The sequence below is a fragment of the Bos mutus genome, chromosome X (assembly GCF_027580195.1).
Source record: "Bos mutus isolate GX-2022 chromosome X, NWIPB_WYAK_1.1, whole genome shotgun sequence".
Taxonomy (NCBI): Eukaryota; Metazoa; Chordata; class Mammalia; order Artiodactyla; family Bovidae; genus Bos; species Bos mutus.
The window spans coordinates 76,002,911-76,026,644 of NC_091646.1; the positions used below are offsets into that span (position 1 = coordinate 76,002,911).

The window sequence follows — 23,734 nt, forward strand, 5'->3', positions numbered from 1 at the left end:
AAACCGGGGGCCCTCCAAGGCCCCGCGCTTCCGAGCTCCGCGCAAACTCTGGCTCTTCTTCTACGCCTGAGGTGATTTGCTCTTCCGTTGCCCCGTGGCTTCGGCTCATCTCCAGCAGGAAGGAGAGGCTTCCGCCCGGCACAGGGGGTGAGCTGGATCAAGGTCCCCCCAGTCCCCTGAACAGCATTCGAAGGAGGGAGCTCAATTTCGGGGATCCTCGAAGGGGCATATTTGGGAGCTCTGAGCCCGGTGTGGCATTTAGAGGTGGCTGTTTTTGAGGGGACGCAAGTGGCGTTAGGGACTCCGGGGTGGGACTTTGAAGTCTGTTTTCGGAGCGTCCCTCGGAGGCAGGGTTTATACCCCTTAGATACTGGGTTTAGGGGGATGTTTGGGGCGACCCTTAGGATCCATGTATGAATACTCTTGTCCATGAGGTAGGATTTGGTGTGCTTCCCAAGGGGAGAGGCAAAGTTTGAGGTTCCTGAACTCAAGGCGGAATTTGGGGAGGGCTTGATTCAGGAAGGGTCCTGATGACGGTGGGAACAGGCGGGACCGACGTGGCATGTGGAGGTATCTAATGGCCTTTGTGACCTCTGCTTCTATTATGATGTCTCACCGCGCTTGGGTATTAAAGGCTGAGAGACCGGACACATTGGGGCCCACATGTTGTTTTAGGAAGAGGAGCCCCCAGCCCAGGCTGTAGAAGGGACGCTGGAGCCTAGCGTGCTAGGCTCTTCCGAGGGGACAGAGTGTCACCGGCTTTCCTTTGCCATGGCTTTATTCGCTATGCATGAGGAGATGAGCTGTTGAAGAAGACCGTTTTGGCCCTTTTCACACCTGGTTCGTTGGAAGTATCAGCTTGTGAATTATTCACAAGGGAGCGGTTCATTGTGCTTAAGGGGCGTGCTGAAAGGGGCGCCTTGCAGTCTGCCGGGAAAATTTAGATCACACTGATAAAGCGTGAAAAGGTGAGTAGCGGCCGGAGTTTTCTGTGGCTTGTCTAGGGGCATTGTGCATAATTCATGAGGGGCGTAGCTTTTAGGGCTTCATCGGCACGATCCGCTCTTAGCTTTTCCTTAAGAGGTTTCAGGATTTAAAAGTTTTGCGTCTCACGAAGGGATGAGGCCTGGCGCATTGTTCATTCTTTGCTGCCCGATAATCCCAGATTATCAACAAAGACTCTAGATTCAAGTTACATCGATCCTTGCCAGCTGTGTGATCTTTGGCAGATCTGTGAACTTGAAAAAATGAGTCTGAGCATAATGGTGATCAGGTTAGTTTGCACTCATTTAGCAGCTTTATTAGACCATTTAATCCCCACAACAACCCTGGGAGGTAGGTTATTATCGTCCCACTTTATAGATGAGGAAACTGGGACACCAGGAGGCTAAGTAATTTGCCTAAGGTTACTCACAGTTAGCGAGTGGCTGAGCCAGGATTGAAATCCAGTTAGTCTAGTTCGAGAGTCTGTAGTCTTAAATACCATAATGTCTCTCTCCCACCCACCCAATTCACTGGTACTTCTACTACTACTACTGTTAGTCATATAGCACCAGGTGGCCAGGCACTGTTCTGAGCCCTTTCTACATGTTTATTCATTTAAACTTCATCACAAGGTAGGTTACTATTGTTCTCATTTTATGGGTGGGGATACAGTGGCCCAGAGAAGTGTCTGGTCCCAGGTCACAAAGCTAGTCATCGATGGGTGGAAGTGATTTTTGTGAGGATTTGAGAACTCAGGAGGTCTCTTTGACCTGAGACCTGAAGGAACTGATTCCCTGCTCTGCATTCCTGAGACAAGTGGCACAACGCATGGAAAGGACTCACCAAAGGAACCACCACATAGCAGGCGATCGGTTAATGTGATCTATTATTATTAAATAGAAATGTAGTGGGTGTTTATCATGTCCCTGGGGCTTTGGTATACAGTTGTGTCTCTTGGTGACCTTAGTGCTCTGTTTTACAGTGTAAATCTGGAAGGGTGTTTCAAGGCAATATTTTTTAGATAATGCCCCAAATTGGGGGTTTCTCTGGTGTCTGGGTATACTCTCACCCATAACTAATTTTATATCAATACAAAATATTATATTTACATGTTACCTTTACATTAATATATAATACTTTAAAAATGTAACAGTGCTCTGTGCCAGCACTGCTCTGAGTTCATTTCATAGTTTATACTCTCTGGTTTTCATAGTGACACATTTTGCCTTTATGATGTAGGTGGGTTCTACTACTACCCCCATTTTACGGTTGTAGAAACTGAGGCAACTGCCAAACGCCGGTAGTAAACCTGGATTTGGGTGGACCAAAGCAGCTCTGGTTCACGTGCTTTTAGTTAACGGTGGGGAGGAGGCAGCTCCACTTCCCCCTGGGTTTCCCCTGCGGCTCTGCAGCATCTTTCATTATTCATGAACAGGAAGCGGTGACCGTGTTGTCTTGGCTGGAATACCATAATCCTTACTTGCTGGGCGGGGCTGGCTGGAGTATTTCTGTCCCTCCAGCCTCATGCATAATTCATGAGTAACTGGGTGGTACCTTTCTTGACCTCTCTGAGTTTCCAGGTTGGGCTGCTGCAGTATCACTATTCATTATTCATGAGCCAGGTGAGAGTATTTTCTTGTGTTAGCCCTATTTCCCTGTTTACAGGGTATTAGATGCAGCAGTGGGTGGACCTGTCTCTTTTGTCCTTGCCCACCTTATGCATTATTCATGAATGTGGCCTCAGTCTCCTTGGCTTCCAGGCTGCAGCAAGATTATTCATTATTCATGAGCATTGGGGTGTGGCTTCCATGTTTTAACATTGGCTTTCTGGTTGCGGGGTGTTAGTCAACCAGCCACCCGGCCTCATGCATAATTCACAATCAGGAAGTGTGTCTTTGGTGGCCTTTCTGGGTTTCCATGGTATCCTGGCTGTAACAATGTATTCATTATTCACGTTTGACGGGCGTGCCCTCTGTGTCGTTTTACCTGTTTGCCTAGTTACTGCCAGAGAAGCCAGCAGATGGTGGTATTCCCCTTCGAATGAGTTACAAACGGGGACCATCATACATGATTCATGAATGGGCGCGGCCTGCGTACATCCGGGTTTCTGGGGGGTGGGGCCCAAGGTTTTGTTCCGGCCTCGGGCTCCGCGGCCGCCATCTTGTGTCGGCGGCGGCGGAGGTGAAGGAGGTGGCAGGAACGAGCAGAACCACTACGACGCGGGAGGAGAAGTCGGCGGCGGTGATTCTAGGCGGCCCAGGCGGCGGGGAGGAGGAGGAGGAGGAGAAGGAGGAGGAGGGTGGCGGCCGGGCTTGTCTTCGGCTCCTAGAGGAGTTGGCGGCGGCGCGACCCGGGGAACCGGCATTGGTAACAAACGGCCTTTCTCAGCGCCTTGGCCGGGGCAGGGGTTTCGGGATTGGATGGTGTTGGGCCGGTGCTGGGCCAAGCTAATGTCGGGGCGAGTGGTGATGACTTGGACGGAGGGATCGTTGAAGAGAAGTCGGGGGTCCATTTTGGGCGGGGCCGATATTCCCCATCTGGGACCAGTCCAGTCCCTCGGGCTCTAAAATCTGACCTTAGGCTCAGACCTCCAGAATCTGCTATTAGAGACTCAGCCAGCATTCCTAATCAGGGACCTGGCCCTGTCCTGCATCTTGCATAGCAGATCGGAACTTCCCCCAGTCAGCAATGGAGACTTAAACGGGATCGACATTCCTGGTCAAAGCCTCCTACCAGTGTATGTCATTAAAGACCTACCCCCAGAAGCTTTCTTCATTCACCCTTCGTTCCTCAGAATTTGTCCTCGCAGCTTCCAAGAGGGGCCAAACCTCAGGAAGGGTCCATTTGGTTTCATTTAACCTTCTCTAGCATCTTCCTTCAGAACCATCCTCCACACGCATACGCACACACACACAGTCTGCCCTTAGAGCTTTCAAGGAGTCTAGACCCTGTAAAAGGCTATTTGTGCTTGGCCTCCATGTCAGAGACAACTCCTCCACAAACCAGAGGTCTCCCAACCCACCTTGGCTCTAGCATCTTCCCTCTGAAACCCTTCTGGGCCAGCATTTCTATTCAGAGGTCCACTTCAGCATTCACCTTTAGAGACTGCTTTCATTCCTAGAATCTGTCCTTAAAGACTTCTTTAGGGGAGTGTCTCCTTTTGTCTTGTGGTCCAAGTATTCTCTTTAGAGACTATCCTTTGCGGGCCTCAACATCTCCCCCATCAGACACTTCTAAACCCCAGTATCTTACCTCAGAGTTTCCCAGGGGACCAGACACCAGGGAGGCATTGCTTGGACACATAATCCTCCATCAGAGATGTCTCTGCCAGCCTCTGCCCTTGCAGACCCTATTGGCTCCTAGCCCCTTGCATCAGACTTGCCTCTCAAATCCCACCCTTCACTCAACCTCTGCCTTCAAAAGCCAACCAGGGTTCTGGCTTCTCTCACAGATCGCTTAACGTTGAATCAGGCCTCAGAATCTGCCCTCAGAGCCTTCCAGGATCCCAGCATCTTCATTCAGGGTTTCAGCTTCGTTGGACCCCAACGTCATGGTCAGTTGTCCCTTCCCACAACAGGTCCAGTTGTTCTCCATCAGAGTAGAAAACCCCTCCTCAGCACTGACTCTTAGAGCCTCCATGGGCTTCCACATAATTGGTCAGAGAAACCCTGCGTATTGAAATCTTTGGGGCCAGAACTGTCTGGGCTCAACCTCCCCTTTCCATTCCTCAGAGCAGTTGCAGTACCTAGCATGTACCAATCAGAGATCAACACGAGGCCTTGTTGCTCTATTAGAAATCCCTCCACAACCCCACGCTCAGCATCCACCCTTGTAGCCTCCTGGATCTCTGACATCAAGGTCACAGACACCTTTTCCCCTGCAAGTCCCTGTTAATTTTGGTCAAAGATTTCCCTCTGCCACCAGTGTAGACCCCAGGGCCCCAGCATCCTCCTCATGGAGAGCACCCTTGCCCCCAGACCCCATCATCTTCCTGAAACCTCCTGGATGGGAGGATGGGCCCCAGAATCCCCCATCCATTCCCTGTGTAGCCTCTGGGGCCTCCAGTGCAATTTCCCTGCCCTTTCCTGAAAGCTCCTTATCCAAAGACCCTGATTTAAGTCTTAACAACCTTGCCCAGTCACACCCTGGCTGTCCATCACACACCACCCCCACCCCCCCGCCCCGGACTTGTAACATCCCCTTTCCTGTCTCCCTCTGACCCTCCAGAGGCTCAGGCAACCGCTTCCTGATGCTTCTGTTTTATATTCCTGGGGATTTCTCATTTAATCCCTCTTAGGAGGCTTGACAGGCCCCAGCATCCTGTGCCCTACCTTCTCCCCGTGCTGATGTCTTGACCCTGTGGCTGCTTGCTCTCAAGCCTGCTCCAGGGCTCCTACCTCACACCACCTCTGGTTTGGGTGGTAGAGAATGCTCAGGCTTCAAAATCAGCAGTTTGGAGATCTCAGGCAAGCTCTGAAGCTCTCTGAGTCCTGGTTCAGGTTTGCTGAACATTTGGTAGTACGTGTGTCCTAATTGGGGCCATAGCATGTGTTGAGAGAGAAAAGGTATTGATTTTATACTTGGGGTGGAGGATCTTTAGATCTGCTCTGGGGTTTCTGCCCCAGACCCCTTTCTGCTTGCCCTGAGACTGGCCTGTTCCCAATCTCTGCAATTGAAGTCCTCTCTCAGACCATCTGCTGAAACCTGCTTAGACCCTCACTGCCAGCACTAGGGATCCCGATGTCAAAGTCTAGATAGCAGAGATCTCTCTGGCCCTGGACCATTTTTAATTTCAGGTGCAGGGAGATGGTGTGTGTTCAACAACCAAATCAGTGGCAAGGCAAGGAGATAACTAAATAGAGGTCTCTCTGGAGGTATCTGGGGAGGAGCTTAAGTCGCTGAGTTCTGACCACAGACTGACTTTTTTAACCTCCCTAGCAGCCCCTTGAGGGTATTTCCATTTGTCTGTGCTTTGCGGGGGGGGGGGGAAATGGGGCTCAAAGGAAATGAGCTCCCTACTCTGTCTCAGGAAGTCAGTCATAGAAAATGGAATTTGCCGTGGTCTCCCAGCTAATTCACCAAGCTTCTACCTGGGTTGGTTCTTGGTATTCCCAGCAGTTCAGCTGGGTGCCTTGGACTGTAGCCAGCCTCCTGCCTCCTGGGTACCCCTCCCTCACCTCTCATCTGTCAGCCATGTGGACTGTGCCCCAAGCTGGGTCCTGACTCTGTTCCCCCAGGAGGCATTTGGCAAACAGTCTAGCACCAGCTGCATGACGCTGGGCAAGTGACTGGAGTTTTCTGAGCCCTTGTTTTCTTATTTGTTGCATAGGTATAAGGTTATTTGGTTTGTGAGCATTGTTAGAACTAGACAAAGCCCCTTACCCAGAGATTGATGGGCAGTAAGCTCCTAGTAGATGTTAGGGTGCTCTTGTCATCTTGCTTACTGCTAGCATGTGACAAGTGCCAAAGTGGCCTCAGGTACAGTGGGGGTACTTGGTGTGATTGGGTGTCAGAAAAGGCTCAGTGTAGGAGAACAGAGGCTTAGAGGTGCATTGGTGGTGAGGGGAAATGATTCAGAGTCCTGTCATCTCCAGCCTCTGGGTCCAGTCACCCCCTCGCTCCAAGATCTCACTTTCACAGCAGGCTGCATTATTCTGTCTCTGGGACCTAGTCCTCATGAGCTCAGGTTTTTCCATTTGTCTGGCAAGGACACTCAGCCCTGCCTCGCAGGGTCAGGACCATTGAGTAGATGAAACGCCATAAGGTTAGGAAGCAGCCTGGGCTTCCAGGGTCAGCAGGTCCTAGTATGATTCCAGCTTGGCCACTCTCTTTGTGGGGACCTCAGTCAAGTCTCCAAAGTCCCTGAGTGGATTATTTTCTTCCAGTGTGAGTTGGGGGGCCATCTTACTGGTAGTAGTCCAAACCCCACAGAGGTGCCCTGAGGACAAAGTGAGGCATAGCTCATTAAGTGCTTAGTTTGATATTTGGCACAAGGAGGACTCCTAATAAATATTCATTTATCATTGTTGACCTGTTTAAAGGACTCCACATAGGGACAAGGCTTGGGAAGTGTGTATTTGCTCTTTCTGTCTGCAACTTCTTTTATTGGCTCTGGGTGATTTCCCCTCCTGGAGCTGGAGGTGGTGGGGAGGGGGTTGGACTTTGTGAAACTCTTTTCTGTGAACCCCTCTGGGAGCTGAGTTCTCGGCATAATATCTCCTGCCATCATGCCACCCTGGTGGATGTCCAAGCCACGTTTCCCTCTCTAACCCTGGTCGTTGGGATTAAAGGGGAGGAGAATGGCTCCTTGCTGTTGCCTCCCTCCCTGCTCCATGTCAGGCTCTCTGGTCTGTGTTATATCTCATCACTTCAACTCCATGGGGTAGGTAAGTGGTATTCTCACCTGTGTTTTCCAGGCAAGGGAACCAAGCCCTTAAGGGTTAAATGATATCTATTGAGGAGTGGCAAGGTCTGACCTGAAGCTACATCCTTCCTCTGACTCCCCCACAAGTACATTCTTGTCACTCCTTTCCCCCCACAGGATTGGAGTCTCTCCCTCATTATGCTGGGCTGGGGAGAAAAGCGAATGGCCTGGTGGTCAGCAGCATGGATTGCAAGCCAGACCACCTGAGTTCAGATCTTAGCTCTGACAGCTGTGTGACCCTGGGAAAGTCGCCTCACCTCTCTGTACCTGTCTCCTCTTCTGTAAAATGGGGATATTAGCTCTTACATCTTCCCTTTCTGCCCCCCAGTCATCACTAACCAGCAGGAACACCCCCATGCCCCAGGCTCACTTCTGATTTCTTTTATGCTCTCCAGATGTCCAGCTCGCCGCTGTCCAAGAAACGTCGCGTGTCCGGGCCTGATCCAAAGCCGGGTTCTAACTGTTCCCCTGCCCACTCCGTATTGTCCGAAGTGCCCTCGGTGCCAGCTAACGTGAGTGTGTTCTTCCTAGAGACTGGCAGGTGGGGTGGTGGGTGGGAAACATCTTCTGTATCCCTGTCCTGTCTGTCCCGTCCCTCCTCCTGCACATCTCCCTGAACCTAGTGTTCCCCTCCATTTCTAGGGAATGGCGAAAAATGTCAGTGACGCAGACATAGATGAAGGCCTTTACTCCCGGCAGCTGTGAGTGGGGCCGAAGTTGGACTGTGAGGTGGGAGGGGGCTCTGAATGGATAGGGTCAGGAGGGCGTGACTCTGACCTGTGACACCCTCTAACCTGGCAGGTATGTGTTGGGCCATGAGGCAATGAAGCGGCTCCAGACCTCCAGCGTACTGGTATCAGGCCTTCGGGGCCTGGGCGTGGAGATTGCCAAGAACATCATCCTCGGTGGGGTCAAGGCTGTCACACTGCATGACCAGGGCACTGCCCAGTGGGCCGACCTCTCCTCCCAGGTTCCTCTTTCCATCCCCCTTCTTTGCCAAGGCCCCAGCCCTCTGGGCTACACAGCCAGTTCACTTCTTCCTACACTCTCCTTTGCAGTTCTACCTGCGGGAAGAAGACATAGGAAAAAACCGAGCTGAGGTCTCCCAGCCCCGTCTCGCTGAGCTCAACAGCTATGTGCCTGTCAGTGCCTACACCGGGCCCCTTGTGGAGGACTTTCTCAGTGACTTCCAGGTACCATAGGCCTCATGCCCAGTTCTCTCAGAGCCCAGCTCTGGTTTATTCTTTTGATAAACATTTAATGGGCTAGCCTGTGAGTCAGGTTTCCCGCTAAGGCTGCAGCAAGGGAATGCGAGCAGGCTTTAGGCCCTGGGCCTGCCTCTTTAGGAGGAATATTGTAAGCCAACAGGCGGGAAGGCATAGTGGTTATGTGCAGAGACTGAAGCCAAACTGCCTTGGCACGAGTCTCTAATTGTACTTGCATAATGTCGGGCCAGTAATGGAGTCTCCTGTTCCTGCCTTTGTCTGTCTGCAGACATGGGAATGGTAGTAATGCTGACTTGATAAAGGTTTTGTGAGGGCTATGGACTAGCAGCTGGTTGTTGGTTAAATAAAACTCTGGGCCAGAAAGAGGAGTTGTGGGAGCTGAAATTCTGCCCCAGGGTGTCCCTGCGAGCCAGGACACTGCTGCTGAACCCTGCTGTAGCCATGGAAGCTCACCCTGATGGGAGTGGGTAGGCATTCAGCAGAGACTCATGGCTGAGCAGGTGTTTTAAGAGTTGGGAGCAAGTGGGTGTGGTAGGAGTGAGCTCAGACTTTGGCTAAGGACAAAGTTTTACTTCTGTGTCTCCCAGGGCATGGCAGGGCTGTAAACAGGCAGCAGTGGGTGTTGGCAAATGAAGGAGTCAGCTGTTATCCAGACTCTGTCCTCCCAGTTGCCTCTTTACCTTGCCTGCCATAGTCTAGGGATTCACATTTCCTTTCATTGAGTTTTGCTTGGGCTGAATCTGATACGTGGTAGATACTTTCTGTTTGTGATAGAGAGCTGAACCAGCAAAGCCTTAAGGACCCCGTGAGCCCTCCTATCAGCCCTCCTCTATGATTGCTCCCTTTACCCTTCACCCTGGTGCTGGGCCCTTGCCTGAGCTTCCACCTCTCCACAGGTGGTGGTCCTCACTAACAGCCCCCTGGAGGACCAGCTGCGGGTAGGTGAGTTCTGTCACAGCCATGGCATCAAGCTGGTGGTGGCAGACACCCGGGGCCTGTTCGGGTGAGTGCCCCTGCTCTTTTCCACCCTGACCCCTGCCTTGTCCAAGAAAAAACCCCCAAGCTCTGACTGCCCTCAGCCCCCCTTAGGCCTTTGGGTTTTGGATGCTGCGTGTTTACCTTGCCTCACGTAGCATGAGCACAGTCTGATTCCCAGCAGTGATGGGCTGATTTGCTCAGCAAATACTCACTGCATCTTGAGGGACACGTGCAGTCTCAATGTGCGTGGGACTTGGGCATCAGCCCTGTTGCCTCCCTCTACAGGCAGCTCTTCTGTGATTTTGGAGAGGAAATGATCCTCACTGATTCCAATGGGGAGCAGCCGCTCAGTGCTATGGTTTCTATGGTCACCAAGGTGAGGAGGCCAGCCTTGGGTCCTGGCAGGCGGATGGGCGGTCACAGGCCTTCCTGTCTACTCCCAGTACCCTGAGCCTGCCTCTGAGGTACTCCTCCTTCAACCAGGACAACCCCGGTGTTGTTACTTGTCTGGATGAGGCCCGACATGGCTTTGAGAGTGGTGACTTCGTCTCCTTTTCGGAAGTACAGGGCATGATTGAACTCAATGGAAGTCAGCCCATGGAAATCAAAGTTCTGGGTGAGCTAGGGCCAGGGGGGAACCAGGGGAGATAGGAGGCGTTTCCCTGGGCTCTGCGTGAGGGGAGACACATCCTGGGTATCTGGGATGAACCAGAGGTAGAGTTTCCTAAGGTCTACCCAGCAGGGTGTGGGAGAGAAGTGCTGTCTTGTGTTTGAGCTGTTCGTAGAATAGGCCCCTGATGTCTGCACTGAGGGGAGGCGAGGTCTCTGGTGTTTGAACAAAGATCAGAGGATCCACTTGTGTCTGAGCTGATTCAGACAGGGAGCAGAGAACGTCTTCCATTGTAGACTTGGGGTTAGAGATGCGGGGTCCCATGGGTGCTGGGTCTGGGGTAGAGGGGAGATGGTTTCTGAAGTTCGAGTAGAACTCAGGATGGAGAGGAGATTACTCCTGATATCCGAGCTGGGTCAGGAATGGATTTTCCCTCATCTCGTAGGTGGTTGTAGGTTTTAGGGAGAGTGGGTGTCCTGACATTTTCCCTGTCTACCCTAGGTCCTTACACCTTTAGCATCTGTGACACCTCCAACTTCTCTGACTACATCCGCGGAGGCATCGTCAGCCAGGTCAAAGTACCCAAGAAGATCAGCTTCGTGAGTGTGAGGGGCGGTGGGCTGTGGGGGATGTGGGGGCTGGGGCTGGGTATCTCACGGTTCTCAATTCTTCTCTTCTGATTCTTTTTTTTTTTTTTCCTGATGCCCTGCTTCCCACAGAAATCCTTGCCAGCCTCCCTAGCAGAGCCTGACTTTGTGATGACAGACTTCGCCAAGTATTCCCGCCCTGCCCAGCTACACATTGGCTTCCAGGCCCTGCACCATTTCTGTGCTCAGCATGGCCGGTCCCCTCGGCCCCACAATGAGGTGCGTGTGGGTGAGCCAAGCCAGGGCAGATGACCTTAGCACTGCAGGCCCGTTCTGCCCCTCTGCCTACACCTCTCACCCCCGACACAGTGACCTAACAAGCGTGCTCTTGGTTCCTTTGGCCCCACTAGGAGGATGCAGCAGAGCTGGTGACCATAGCCCAGGCTGTGAACGCTCGATCCCTGCCCGCAGTGCAGCAGGGCAGCCTGGATGAGGACCTCATCCGGAAGCTAGCATATGTGGCTGCTGGGGACCTGGCTCCCATAAATGCCTTCATTGGGGGCCTTGCTGCCCAGGAGGTCATGAAGGTCAGCGTAGGTGGAAAAGGGCAGGGTTGGGGTAGGCCAGGCGCCTACCTGCCTCTATCACTTGTCCCATCTGCATGAGGCCCCAGGTAAGCACTGACTACTTCCCCTCTCCTGTCCATTCTCCAGGCTTGCTCTGGGAAGTTTATGCCCATCATGCAGTGGCTGTACTTTGATGCCCTTGAGTGTCTCCCTGAGGACAAAGAGGCCCTCACAGAGGACAAGTGCCTCCCGGTATGTGAGTAGGGCCCTGGGGGAGGTGACATAGGTGGCATTTCTGGTGAGGCTGCTCTCTGACCTTTCTCCCTTTGCATTCCTCAGCGCCAGAACCGTTATGATGGGCAGGTAGCTGTATTTGGCTCAGACCTGCAGGAGAGGTTGGGCAAGCAGAAGTACTTCCTGGTGAGTGATCTGCTGGGACACCTGCTTCCTTCATATCCCCTGGCCTCTGGCTACCTGTTTATGGGGTCTCTTGCCACCTGAGGGAGTGTCTTTTGGTTCTTGTATCTGTATCACATGACTTGTGCCCTTTTTTTTTTTTTTATCTTGGGAAAGCCTAGTATGTCCTGTTTCCCCCATCTGTGCCTCTGCCCTCAGATGACTAGGTTATTTTCACAGTCGTGGCACTTAAAGATGTGGCACTAGACACCCCTCTTGCTGTTTTCTGGGGAGTGAGAGTACAGAGTGATGAGTGACTTCATGCTGACCTGCATCACCCTGACCCAGACACTCTGTGTCTTTTCTTGGTTGTCTTCTAGGTGGGCGCAGGGGCCATTGGCTGTGAACTGCTCAAGAACTTTGCCATGATTGGGCTGGGCTGTGCAGAAGATGGAGAAATTGTTGTCACAGACATGGACACCATTGAGAAGTCAAATTTGAACAGACAGTTTCTGTTCCGGCCCTGGGATGTCACTGTGAGTGTGATGGGGATGGAGGTGGTACTTTGTCATCTTGTTTTTCTCTTGTCTTTTGTTCCCATTCTTCCTAGAAAGGGGGCTTTACTGCCTTTTTCTTTGCTTCAGCTCTCCCTCAGTTTCTGTCACTCGTTCACTGAACGCTGAGTACCCTTCCATTGAATCCACTGTTTTTCATCTCCTGTTTTCTTTTCCCTTGACCTCTTATGAATGCTGGTTGGGACAGTGTGTTGGGGGTCCCAAGTTCAGTGATTCACTAGGGGGACTCACAGGACTCAGCATATAGTCATACTCAGGGCTATGATTTCTTCCAGTGAAAGAATGCATAACAAAATCAGCAAAGAGAAGTTGGCTCATGGGGTGAAGTCTGGGGGAGACCAAGCACAAGTTTCCAAGACTGTCTCCCAGTGGAGTTGCACAGGACACCTGTAATTCCCCTAGTAGCGAATTGTAACAACACATGTGAAATGTTGCCAGTCAGGGAAGCTTGTAAGAGACCTAGTACCCAAGGATTTTACTGTGGGCTGGTCATGTAGGCGCCCTCTTCTGGGAACATCCCCAAATTCCAGACTCCTAGAAGGAGAGCAGGAGTTTGGCCTAAGCCATAGGATTTGCATAAGCAGCCTAGGCACAGTGAGCAGCCTTTACTAGGTGGAGAATGGCAAGAACTCTCTTGAAATCCAGGTTTCCAGACTGCAGCCAAGGCCCAACCTGGCCAGGAGGCCTCTCCTAGGAGAGCACTTGTGCTAGGTTCACTGTTCTGCACAGATAGAAGCTAGGTTATACGGGGATCTAGCTAGTAAGCCTTGTGTGGGGAACAGCATCATTGCCTGGCCAGGATCGACTCCCCTTTTGTTCATTCATTTATTCACCAAGTAATTATCCAGGTAGGTGCTCTTGTAGGTACTTGCAGTACACCAAGGAAACAAAGATTTGGTGGGGTGGGGACAGAGTAAAGAATAAACACAGTACAATAATAAAGTTTATACTCAGCGTTCTTGGTAAGTGCTGTATAGAGGAAAGAGCAACAGCAAGATGAGGGAAGTGGGCAGGCCAGGGAGATCAGTTTGCAATTTTGATATGTGGAAGGGCTCATCTCTGCCGACTTGGAGGGCGTGAGGAAGTAGAGTTCCTCAACCACTCAGGCCAAGATCCTGAGGTGGGAGGGGAGTCGGAGATAAGCTGGAGGAAATGGGGACCAAGTCATCTTACCTTCAGTGGAGGCAGGAGCAAGGGAGGGTTTTCAGCAGAGGAAGGATATGGCCTGACTCAAACTTCTTGTCTGTATGCTAAGATTGTTTTGTTTGGGGGAAATGTTCCCCAGCCTAGGTGCCATTACCTGAAAGAACAGTGGATGTTGGGTAGGCAGAAGAACAGAAGGCTGGCCTGTTGTCTCCAATCTTTGCCTGTCCACTGCTTCCTTCCACCGAACCCCTGGCATATCTGTCCCTGCCCTAGCCCTGTGGTTCTGTCATGAACTGTCTCCTGCCAAACCAGAGAGCTTCCTGAACTCAGGGCCTAGTTCTTCGCAGCATTAAATATGTCAACCTTCAGGAGGACAGCTCTGTAGGGGTTCTCTGGTTGCACACGTGAATAACTGAGTTTTGTTCCCCCATTCCCACTCTCACCTCCCCTAGAAATTAAAGTCTGACACAGCTGCTGCAGCTGTGCGCCAGATGAATCCTCATATCCGAGTGACAAGCCACCAGAACCGTGTAGGTCCTGACACTGAGCGCATCTATGATGATGATTTCTTCCAAAACCTGGATGGTGTAACCAATGCCCTGGATAATGTGGATGCCCGTGAGTTTGGAGGCGGGTGAGGAGGTCAGGGGCCAAGTTGCCAAGTTACGTGTATGCGTGCGCACGTGTGTGTGTATGTTTTGGAGGTGTCTGTCTTCCTGCCTCCTAATGTTCTGTCTTGCCACTCATGTTATGTTGTGACCCCACCCCCCAGGCATGTACATGGACCGCCGCTGCGTGTACTACCGTAAGCCACTGCTGGAGTCGGGCACACTGGGCACCAAGGGCAACGTGCAGGTGGTGATCCCCTTCCTAACAGAATCTTACAGCTCCAGCCAGGACCCGCCTGAAAAGTCCATCCCCATCTGCACACTGAAGAACTTCCCCAATGCCATCGAGCACACCCTGCAGGTGATCAGCATTGGTGGGAGAGAGCAGGGAACAGGCACCCTGGCCTCATGGCTACCGACCCCTCTGCTTTTTCTCTAAACCTATCTCTCTTACTTCCCATCTTGTAGCCTAGATTACTAGAATGATCCATTTCTTTTTCTCTCTTTTTTGGGAAAATTTTCAACATTTAGGGCTTCCCTAATAGATCAGTTGGTAAAGAATTCACCTGCAATGCAGGAGACCCTGGTTCGATTCCTGGGTCAAGAAGATCCACTGGAGAAGGGATAGGCTACCCACTCCAGTATTCTTGGGCTTCCCTTGTGGTTCAGCTGGTAAAGAATCTGCCTGCAATGCAGGAGACCTGGGTTCTATTCCCTGGGTTGGGAAGATCCCCTGGAGAAGGGAAAGGGTACCCACTCCAGTATTCTGGCCTGGAGAATTCCATGGACTGTATAGATTGCAGCGTATATTTCTAGAATGATCCATTTATTTCTCTTTTGGGAAAACTTTCAACATTTAGACAGAATACAAAGAATAGTATGAGGAACACTCAAATACTCTTAGATTTAACATTTGTTAATGTTTTGCCACATTTTCTTAGATCCATGTGTTTTGCCACATTTTCTTAGATCCATGTGTACGGCAGACATCACAATGTTTCACTCCCTATACTTCTTCAAAGGGAGGCTATATTCCCACACAACAGGGTCTCAACCTTAGCACTGGTGACAGTTGGGGCCCGATATTTCTTTGTCATGGGGGCATCCTAAGCACCATAGGATGTTTAGCACAATTCTTGCTTCTATCCACAAGATGCCAATGGCACCCCCTTCTGTTTGTGACAACTAAAAATGTCTTCAGACATTGCCAGGTGTCCCCTGGGGGCAGAATCACTCCCAAGTGAGAACTGCCACATCTAGCCAAAATACCTTCATGTTGAACACCATTAGTGGTAATTCTTACTGTCTCTCCTGGTTACTTATTTGTCTCTAACAGTCCATATTCATGTGTCCACTGCTATTGCTCCAAATGGGTTTAACAGCTGGTTTTCCAGGATGATTTTGTTGGTATGATGCATAAACATATAATACACAGCAGTGCACATATTATCTGCCTGGAGGTTTTTACAAAATGAACATATCTAGGGTATCCAGCACCTATGTCTCAAATCAGAACCTGAGGATAACCATTGTGCTATCAGATGATTCTTACTGCAGTCTTTGAAAGCAGACCATTCAGAATGTTTAGTTGAAGTATGGGGTATGGGAGCAAAATAGAGAAAAAAAAAGTTTCCTCCATCACTTTCCCTTCCCCCTCTCCAGTTCCAGGCTGGGTGTGTTTATGTTTGTGCACCTGCCACAGTGTCACTAGGCCTTGAGTGACCTTGGACTTAGCTTCTCTGTCTCATGAGATGGAGTTGACAGTGGTGTATACCTCATAGGGTTGCTGTAAAGCACTTAGCATTCACTATGTATCTGGTGCTATTTTAAATAAACTGTAAATGTATACATACATGCAACCCCTGAGGTACTTAGGACTGTTACAGTATCTATTTGGGAAAGAAGGCAATGGCACCCCACTCCAGTACTCTTGCCTGGAAAATCCCATGGATGGAGGAGCCTGGTAGGCCGCAGTCCATGGGGTCGCTAAGAGTCAGACACGACTGAGCGACTTCACTTTCACTTTTTCACTTTCCTGCATTGGGAGAAGGAAATGGCAACCCACTCGTGTTCTTGCCTGGAGAATCCCAGGGATGGGGGAGCCTGGTGGGCTGCCGTCTATGGGGTCGCACAGAGTCGGACACGACTGAAGCGACTTAGCAGCAGCAGCACCACAGGGTTAAGTGTATTCCTGAAGTCACAAAGTTAGATACTATGTAACAGCTGGATTTGAACCTAGATCTCACATCTGTGTCCTCCAAACCCCCTCAAAGGGCAGAACCTCTGTCCAGTTTGCTGCTGAATCTTCAGGGCCTGTATAGAAATTATTTTGGGGTTTGCTCTGAATTTTCTTTTTTCTTTTCTTTTTAAATTTTAAAATATACATAACTGAACCTTTTTTTTTTTTTAATTGAGGCATGCCATATTTCAAGTAAGGTATACAGATCTTAATTTTTTTTTCACACATTCACTAGTGTACTGTCCAGGTCAAGTTCATTGGTTTTTCAGTTGAAGTGTTAGGCGGTTGAGGAGTGGGGAAGTTTGCGGGGGGCTTACCTTCTCCCAGAGCAGCTATGTTCTTCCCATTGGATTTGTTCACTGATGGTGTTTCTAACGCTTCCAGAAGTCCGTTTTGTCCACCATTGCCCCCTGTAATCTGTTTGTCTGTAGTGGGCTAGAGATGAGTTCGAAGGCCTCTTCAAGCAGCCGGCAGAAAACGTCAACCAATACCTCACGTAAGTAACCAAATGTCCCCTCAGCCCACCCCCTGCCTGCCAGTCAAGGCATCCTGGCTGCTTTCCTCATTGCTGTGACACCCAGCACAGGCACACTTCTCAAATGAATCTGTGAATGAAGCTTGAGCCTCATTCCATTGGCGGTCAGGATTAGCTTTCTCTGGAGAAAGTGAGGTTGCCCTGGAGCCCACTCCTGAGGCTGCTGTGTAATCCTGCCCCTTTGACTCCCCCAATTCCTGATAGAGACCCCAAGTTTGTGGAGCGGACCTTGCGACTGGCGGGCACTCAACCCCTGGAGGTGCTGGAGGCCGTGCAGCGTAGTCTCGTGCTGCAGCGGCCACAGACCTGGGCTGACTGTGTGACCTGGGCCTGCCACCACTGGCACACGCAGTACTCTAACAATATCCGGCAGCTGCTACACAACTTCCCTCCTGATCAGGTAACGCCCACTTGCCAGGTCCACTTGGCAGAATGCGTTTTTTCCGTAATGGGAGCCTGCTTTGAGTTCTCTGGCTCCTCCTGGGGGTTATTCCAGCTGTGGCACATGCCCCAAGGTGTGGGGAGTCTCAGAAAAATGATTAAACTTGACCTTTTTTTGCCATCCCCTTTCCTTCTAGCAAGAGACTTTCATTTTTATTTCCCTTACCTGTGAGGTGGGCTGACTCATCCACCTCCTAGGACTGTAGCGATCATAGAGGAGAAATCTTCGAGTTAAGAGCTCAGGAAATCAGTGGGGGTTCAACTCCAAGCACCATTTGCACTTGGGCAAGTCACATAGCTTCTCTCTACTTCAGTTTCCTTGTCAGTAAAGTAGAGGTGGTAATAATTACCTCATGAGGGTTCTTGTGAGGATTTCTTGGTATTTGTTAATATTAACTCAGTACAGTACCTGGCAGGTCATAAGAGTTTGTTAAGCTGTGTCTTGCACAGAGTGAGTGCCAGGAGTTCTTTTAGTAACACCCCTAGTTCACCCTGGCATCAGAACTTCCATTCACAGGACCCTTACAGTCTGGGTTATTCATGATTGACTCTATCCCCTGCCATGCATGCCCAGCCAGGGCTAGTGAATAGGGCATACCCAAGGCCCAGGTGAGAAGTTAGGATTGCTGGAGAGGCTCCAGTTTTAGATCCTGCTCCTCAAAAATCTCTCCACTTCTTTAGCTCACAAGCTCAGGAGCTCCATTCTGGTCTGGGCCCAAACGCTGTCCACACCCACTCACCTTTGATGTCAGCAATGTAAGTCTCCTCCTTGGGGTCTCCTAGGGTCAAGTGGAGAGTGGGTGGGAGGGAAGGAGGCCGAGACGCCCCAGATGAGGGCAGACGTGCTCACCCTTCTGGGCCCTGCCTTCTCCCAGCCCCTCCATCTGGACTACGTGATAGCTGCTGCCAACCTGTTCGCCCAGACCTACGGGCTGACAGGCTCTCAGGACCGAGCTGCTGTGGCCACACTCCTACAGTCTGTGCAGGTCCCCGAGTTCACCCCCAAGTCTGGAGTCAAGATCCATGTCTCTGACCAGGAGCTGCAGAGCGCCAATGCCTCTGTGGGTGAGGATGTTTGGCCCCTCTGCCAGGAGTTACTGCCCCACTGGTCCTCTGCCCAGTGCAGCCTCCTCACCAGTTCTCTGCCCCAGCACTGCTGTGCGACTCTGTCCTGAGACTTCCTTCTTGATCTGTTTATCCGGAGGGTGTGGTCTTGCTCCTTTGGTATCTGCCCCTATCTTCTCACCCCCATGTTCCTCCATGTGTGTCTTCACCGTGATATTACCCTCCACATAGTTTTCCTCATCCCCCTCTTCATATTTTTACCCCAGTTCCCCATCTCTCTCCCCCAGCTCATGCTGTCTATTGGGTGAAGGGCCAAACAGTTGACTCTCTTAGGCCATATTAGTGTCTGCAGCTAATGATCTCTGCAGTTGAAGCCCAAAAGCAGCCATACACGATGAATTGAATGTGGCTGTTTTTATTTTCTCCCATGTCTCCCATCTTCTTCCCAAATATCTACCCCTCATGTTCCTCTCTGTATATTTTTTCTACTTCTGCATTTCACCCATATTTCCTTCATTTTTTCCCTCATATACATGCACATGTATTTGTATATGTATAAAACATAGATAAGGTACATGTAAAATGTGTATAAACGTGTGTGTGTGTATATATACACGTAGACACAGTGTATGTAGAGTATATATAGGGTGTATGCAGTCTTCTCACCTATCTCACTCTCTCTATATGTCCCTATTCTCTACTTTTTTGTATCTTCTGTCCTCTCATCTTAACCACATCTGCATATTTCTCTAAACTTCCTCTCTGTATATCTTCCCCTGCCCTTTTCCCCTGTATCCTCCATGTCTCCCCACCTCTCTGCATCATTCTCCCTGAGATCTACTGCTCTCCCGTTCTTATCTGTCCATCCCCACTTTCTCCTTATGTCTTTGTTTCGGTTCTTTAGTCTCTAGAGATACCTCTCTTACCTCTCTTGATATTCCATGCTGCACCCCTCCCACCCCAATCTTCTTCAGGTTTGTACTCTGTTGTCCTGCACTGTTTCTTGCCATTGTCCCTCGTCTCTCCCAGGATGTCTTTCCTTTTCAAATCCTTTGTTTCCCTAAACACCTTTTGCCCCACTTGTTTCTACCTCAGACCCTGGCCTTGGGTCTAAAGCGTTGATGGTGTCCCTCTCTCCCTGCAGATGACAGCCGTCTGGAAGAGCTCAAGGCTACACTGCCCAGTCCCGAAAAGCTCCCTGGGTTCAAGATGTACCCTATCGACTTTGAGAAGGTGCTGGGTGGGGGCCCCAGCAGGCAGTGGGGATGGGATAAGCATAGGTGGGATGGACAGAACAGGCTTCTGGGGATCGGGAGGCAGCCCCAGGCCTTTGTGGGATTGGATCATGGGCCTGCTAGGCGGCCCTGAATGAATAGATGTTCCCAGCCATGCCTTTGTGATCTGAGAGCCCAGCAGGTAATTGCAGTGGATACTTGTGCCCCTAGAGGCCAGGAATCTTCTTCCTCTGATTCTCTCCTATTGTCTGCCTACCCTCCTCCCTTAACCTCTCACTCCTAAAAGGATGATGACACCAACTTCCATATGGATTTCATCGTGGCCGCATCCAACCTCCGGGCAGAGAACTATGACATTCCCCCTGCAGACCGGCACAAGGTGAGGCAAACCCAGACCCAACGTTCCACCCCCTCCCGGGCTGGATTTGCCCACATTTCATCCCTTCTTTAGACTCAGCCTCTTCTACTCTTAACTTCCATCTTCCTTGATCCTTTGCTGCCTCACAGAGCAAGCTGATTGCAGGAAAGATCATCCCAGCCATTGCCACAACCACAGCAGCCGTGGTTGGCCTTGTGTGTTTAGAGCTGTACAAGGTGGTGCAGGGGCACCGACAGCTCAACTCCTACAAGAATGGTTTCCTTAACTTGGCCCTGCCCTTTTTTGGCTTCTCCGAGCCCCTCGCAGCACCTCGTCACCAGGTGAGGGTCTATATTAGGAAGTGGGTTTGTGGGTGGGATGTTTGTCTATAGAGCTGGCTCTAGTTTGCTTCATAGCCTGTCACCAGGAGAGGGTTTCTGTCAATGTGTACCTCTTTCCTTCGTGTACACCTTTGTTCATTTATTCACTTACCATGTTTTTTTTAAGTACCTTCTATGTGTTAAGTAGGTGTCTGATTCTGACTGTGGAAACCCTCAGAAAAGATATTTGAATATTAGATTATGATTAAAACTGCACAAAAGTAGCACCCAACATTTACTGAGTGCTTGCTATGCTCAGTGCTTTTACTTGCTTCATTCATTTATGCACTCAAATATTTATTGAGCACCTACTGTGTGCTAGGTACTCTTACAGGTGCTAAGGTTATATTCATGAAATAGAGTAATACAGTAAACAATATTAGAACCTCCAAAAAAAGAATAAGATAAGGAGAACTTGGGAATACCAGGGGGCAAGGGGATGGCTTTAGAATTTTAAATGTGGGATAGTCAGGAACGGCCTTAAGGAGAAGATGACATGTGAGTCCATACTTGGAGGAGGTGAAAAGACAGGCCAGGCCTTGCCAGAAAGGCATTCCATAGAGAGGGACCAGTGTCTGCAAGGGTACTGAGGTAGGAGTGTGCCTGGCCTGTTTGAAGAAGAAGTCATTAGAGCAGAATGTGGGAGAGGATGAGGGGATAGGAAATGAGAAGAGAATAGGATTCCATGATGTAAGGCCTTGTCTCAATTATCATAAGGGTTTCACTGCTTACTCAAGGCCAGACAAAAGCCACAAGAACATTTTGGACAAAAGAGGCTTGTGGTCTGACTTAGCATGTCTGCATGAGTGAGGGGGAAGACTGATGAGGTTTGGTGCCCTGATGGCCCCCATGCCAAAGACTGCTACTTTTCCCACAGTACTATAACCAAGAGTGGACGTTGTGGGATCGCTTTGAGGTACAGGGTTTGCAGCCTAACGGTGAGGAGATGACCCTCAAACAGTTTCTCGACTACTTCAAGGTGAGACCCCTTTCTGACTCTCACCCCACCTGGGGGTGGCATGTGCAGGTGACTGACTGGCCTGTCCACCCCTGTAACACTGCTGTCCTCCCCCTCTTCCAGACAGAACATAAGTTGGAGATCACTATGCTGTCCCAGGGCGTGTCTATGCTCTACTCTTTCTTCATGCCAGCCGCCAAGCTCAAGGAACGATTGGATCAGCCGTGAGTTGGGTGGTGGGGAGCCTCAACTTGCAGCTGTCCCACTGCTGCTCACTGCCCCCAGCTACCTGCCTCTTCTCACTTACCTTTTGCCTTCCTGACCCTCTGCTCCCTTGTCCCCAGGATGACCGAGATTGTAAGCCGTGTGTCGAAACGAAAGCTTGGCCGCCATGTGCGAGCACTGGTGCTTGAGCTGTGCTGTAACGATGAGAGCGGCGAGGATGTTGAGGTCCCCTATGTACGATACACCATCCGCTGATCCGTGTCCTCTCCTGTAGACTGACCCCAGATCCCCTCTCCAGATCCCTTCCATCCCAGGGCTCCCATTTGACCTCTGGCAGTGGCCCAGCTAGCCAGGCTTGGTGTTCTCCTCATCCCCCTATCTGAACTCCTCTTGCCGCTGCTTTCTACCTTGTTCGGAACCTGACTCCTAATAAAGAATTGTTAACCCAGATGTGGCATACCCTGCTGGTTCCAGGGAAAGAAGGGACTTCCTGGAGCTGTGTAGTTGATGTGGTAACCCAAAGGGCTCAGCCTCATCCCCAGCTGCCAGCATCCCAGGCAGAGAAAATGTGGGAATTGCCATGTCTTCCCCTCTGTCCTTCCTGCTTAGGAAGAAGTGGCAGCATGGATGAAGCCATAGAGAGCAGTTATCTAGGTCTCTGTGACTTCACTAGAGCTGGGTTCAAATTAGCCTTCTCTGTCTCTAGCTCCTAACTCCCTCCCTGCCTTATTGATTTTGAGAGGTAGTAGAGAGTAGTGTTTGAACAAGTCTTTTAACTTCTCTAACCTTGTTCCTCTTCTGTGAAGGAAAATGTATGGCAACCAGTCAGCCAGGGCTTGGTCACTATGGCTTATGTCCTTGGGGAAGATCCCTTCCCACCTGGATCGAAGCACTCAGACCCTGGACAAGCCTTTAGCATCATGGTTCCCAGTGCCAGGAATGCCTGTGGTGTCCTTTGTTCAACTTCCCTGCTGAAGGGAGGGCTCAACAGCTCTGCTGGACTGAGGAATGCCAGTGTTTGTGCATACTTTGAAGTTTTGATGAAAATATTTGGCTGAGAACATCTGTGGAGGAAAAACTTCTTTCCTGTCCCTCAGGTCTGGGCTTCTTGTCATGAGGCTTCCCACCTGTGAGAGCCGGATGTGGGTTGTTGATTGGTTAGAGCTGGCAGTAGGAGGCCCACCACAAACCCCACCAGGACTGCAGAACTTCCCATACTCTGTCTTAGGTCTTGGCTGAGCACACCAGACAGTTGAAAGCACCAGTCTGGCCACGTGGTGCCAGAGGATGCTATTTATAACCACTGTCCTTCACCCAGCCAGACTTCCAACTTTTTCCTTTTCTATTTAGAAATTCCTTCACTCAAACCTGAGTATTGGGAATTGCACAGCCTAGCCTGAACTTCACCTGACACCCATCACAGCCTGTCTGCACAACTTTTGCCTCCTGGGCCAGCTCCAGACCCCAAGCACAGCGTATGCCCTTGCCTACATTTCTCTGGTTACTTTTCTTGGTCTTTGCTGCTTGGGTGACCTCATCCTTCCATACTGCCCTTCATTCTCCACCAGGACATTAGGGATTGAAGTGCTTTACCTCTGGGATCCATTTACTGGCCATGCTGGCTGTGTAGGTCAAGTGGAGAGGTTTTCCCACTACAGGCACTTTGTCCATTATTGCTGCTCTAGAGTACCCCAAACACTCTGCACCTCTGTCCACTGTTTTTACTGTTGCAGCATCTGAGGCTTGCACACGAATTTGATTTCTCTGCTTCTACTATCCTGGTACCTTTGTGGGTACTTTAGGCCTTGTTCACTGTATCCCCCTCAGCACAGCTCCTGGATCCCCTTGTTACCGAATTCACACAAGGTATGAGAACAGCTTCTTCATCAAGAACCCATGATTTCTGGTTGCATCTTTGTTGCCCACACATGCCATTTTACTTCTCTGTCATTTTTGTCTACCATTATAACACTAGCAAGATGGGAGACCAGGGCTCAGTGGGCAGGGTTTCTAGTCACTGCACTGAGCCCTCTGCACCCAGCAGGCACAAAGGACAGGATAGGGACAAGGTTGTGTCTTGTCGCTGCCTAATACTGTTTATCATCAATCACTCACCAAACATTTGTCAACTGCTTACTGTGAGCCAGGCAGTATTGTAGGCGTTGGAGACAGCAACAGATAAAAAAAATCGCTGTCCT

At 50.5% G+C, this 23,734-nt stretch overlaps 1 protein-coding gene across 4 annotated transcripts; it reads left to right on the top strand.

The window, feature by feature from the left end:
- Window positions 1-21,986, top strand: UBA1 (ubiquitin like modifier activating enzyme 1). Of its 4 annotated transcripts, none has more exons than XM_005899354.3 (26): window positions 1-147; window positions 7,804-7,920; window positions 8,051-8,109; window positions 8,210-8,378; window positions 8,467-8,601; window positions 9,531-9,637; window positions 9,898-9,988; window positions 10,096-10,228; window positions 10,724-10,821; window positions 10,942-11,088; window positions 11,220-11,396; window positions 11,523-11,627; window positions 11,715-11,795; window positions 12,152-12,307; window positions 13,945-14,110; window positions 14,265-14,461; window positions 16,771-16,835; window positions 17,079-17,274; window positions 17,997-18,071; window positions 18,191-18,380; window positions 19,525-19,613; window positions 19,902-19,994; window positions 20,123-20,314; window positions 21,231-21,332; window positions 21,435-21,535; window positions 21,656-21,986. In XM_005899354.3, the coding sequence occupies exons 2-26, from the start codon at window positions 7,804-7,806 to the stop codon at window positions 21,789-21,791; spliced, it is 3,177 nt and encodes a 1,058-aa protein (XP_005899416.1). In that variant the 5' UTR covers window positions 1-147; the 3' UTR covers window positions 21,792-21,986. The 4 variants fall into 4 exon arrangements, with proteins under 4 accessions (XP_005899416.1, XP_070222087.1, XP_070222086.1 ...); XM_070365986.1 differs by lacking the exon at window positions 1-147 and adding an exon at window positions 947-968; XM_070365985.1 differs by lacking the exon at window positions 1-147 and adding an exon at window positions 3,116-3,225.
- The last annotated feature ends 1,748 nt before the right edge of the window (window positions 21,987-23,734 follow it).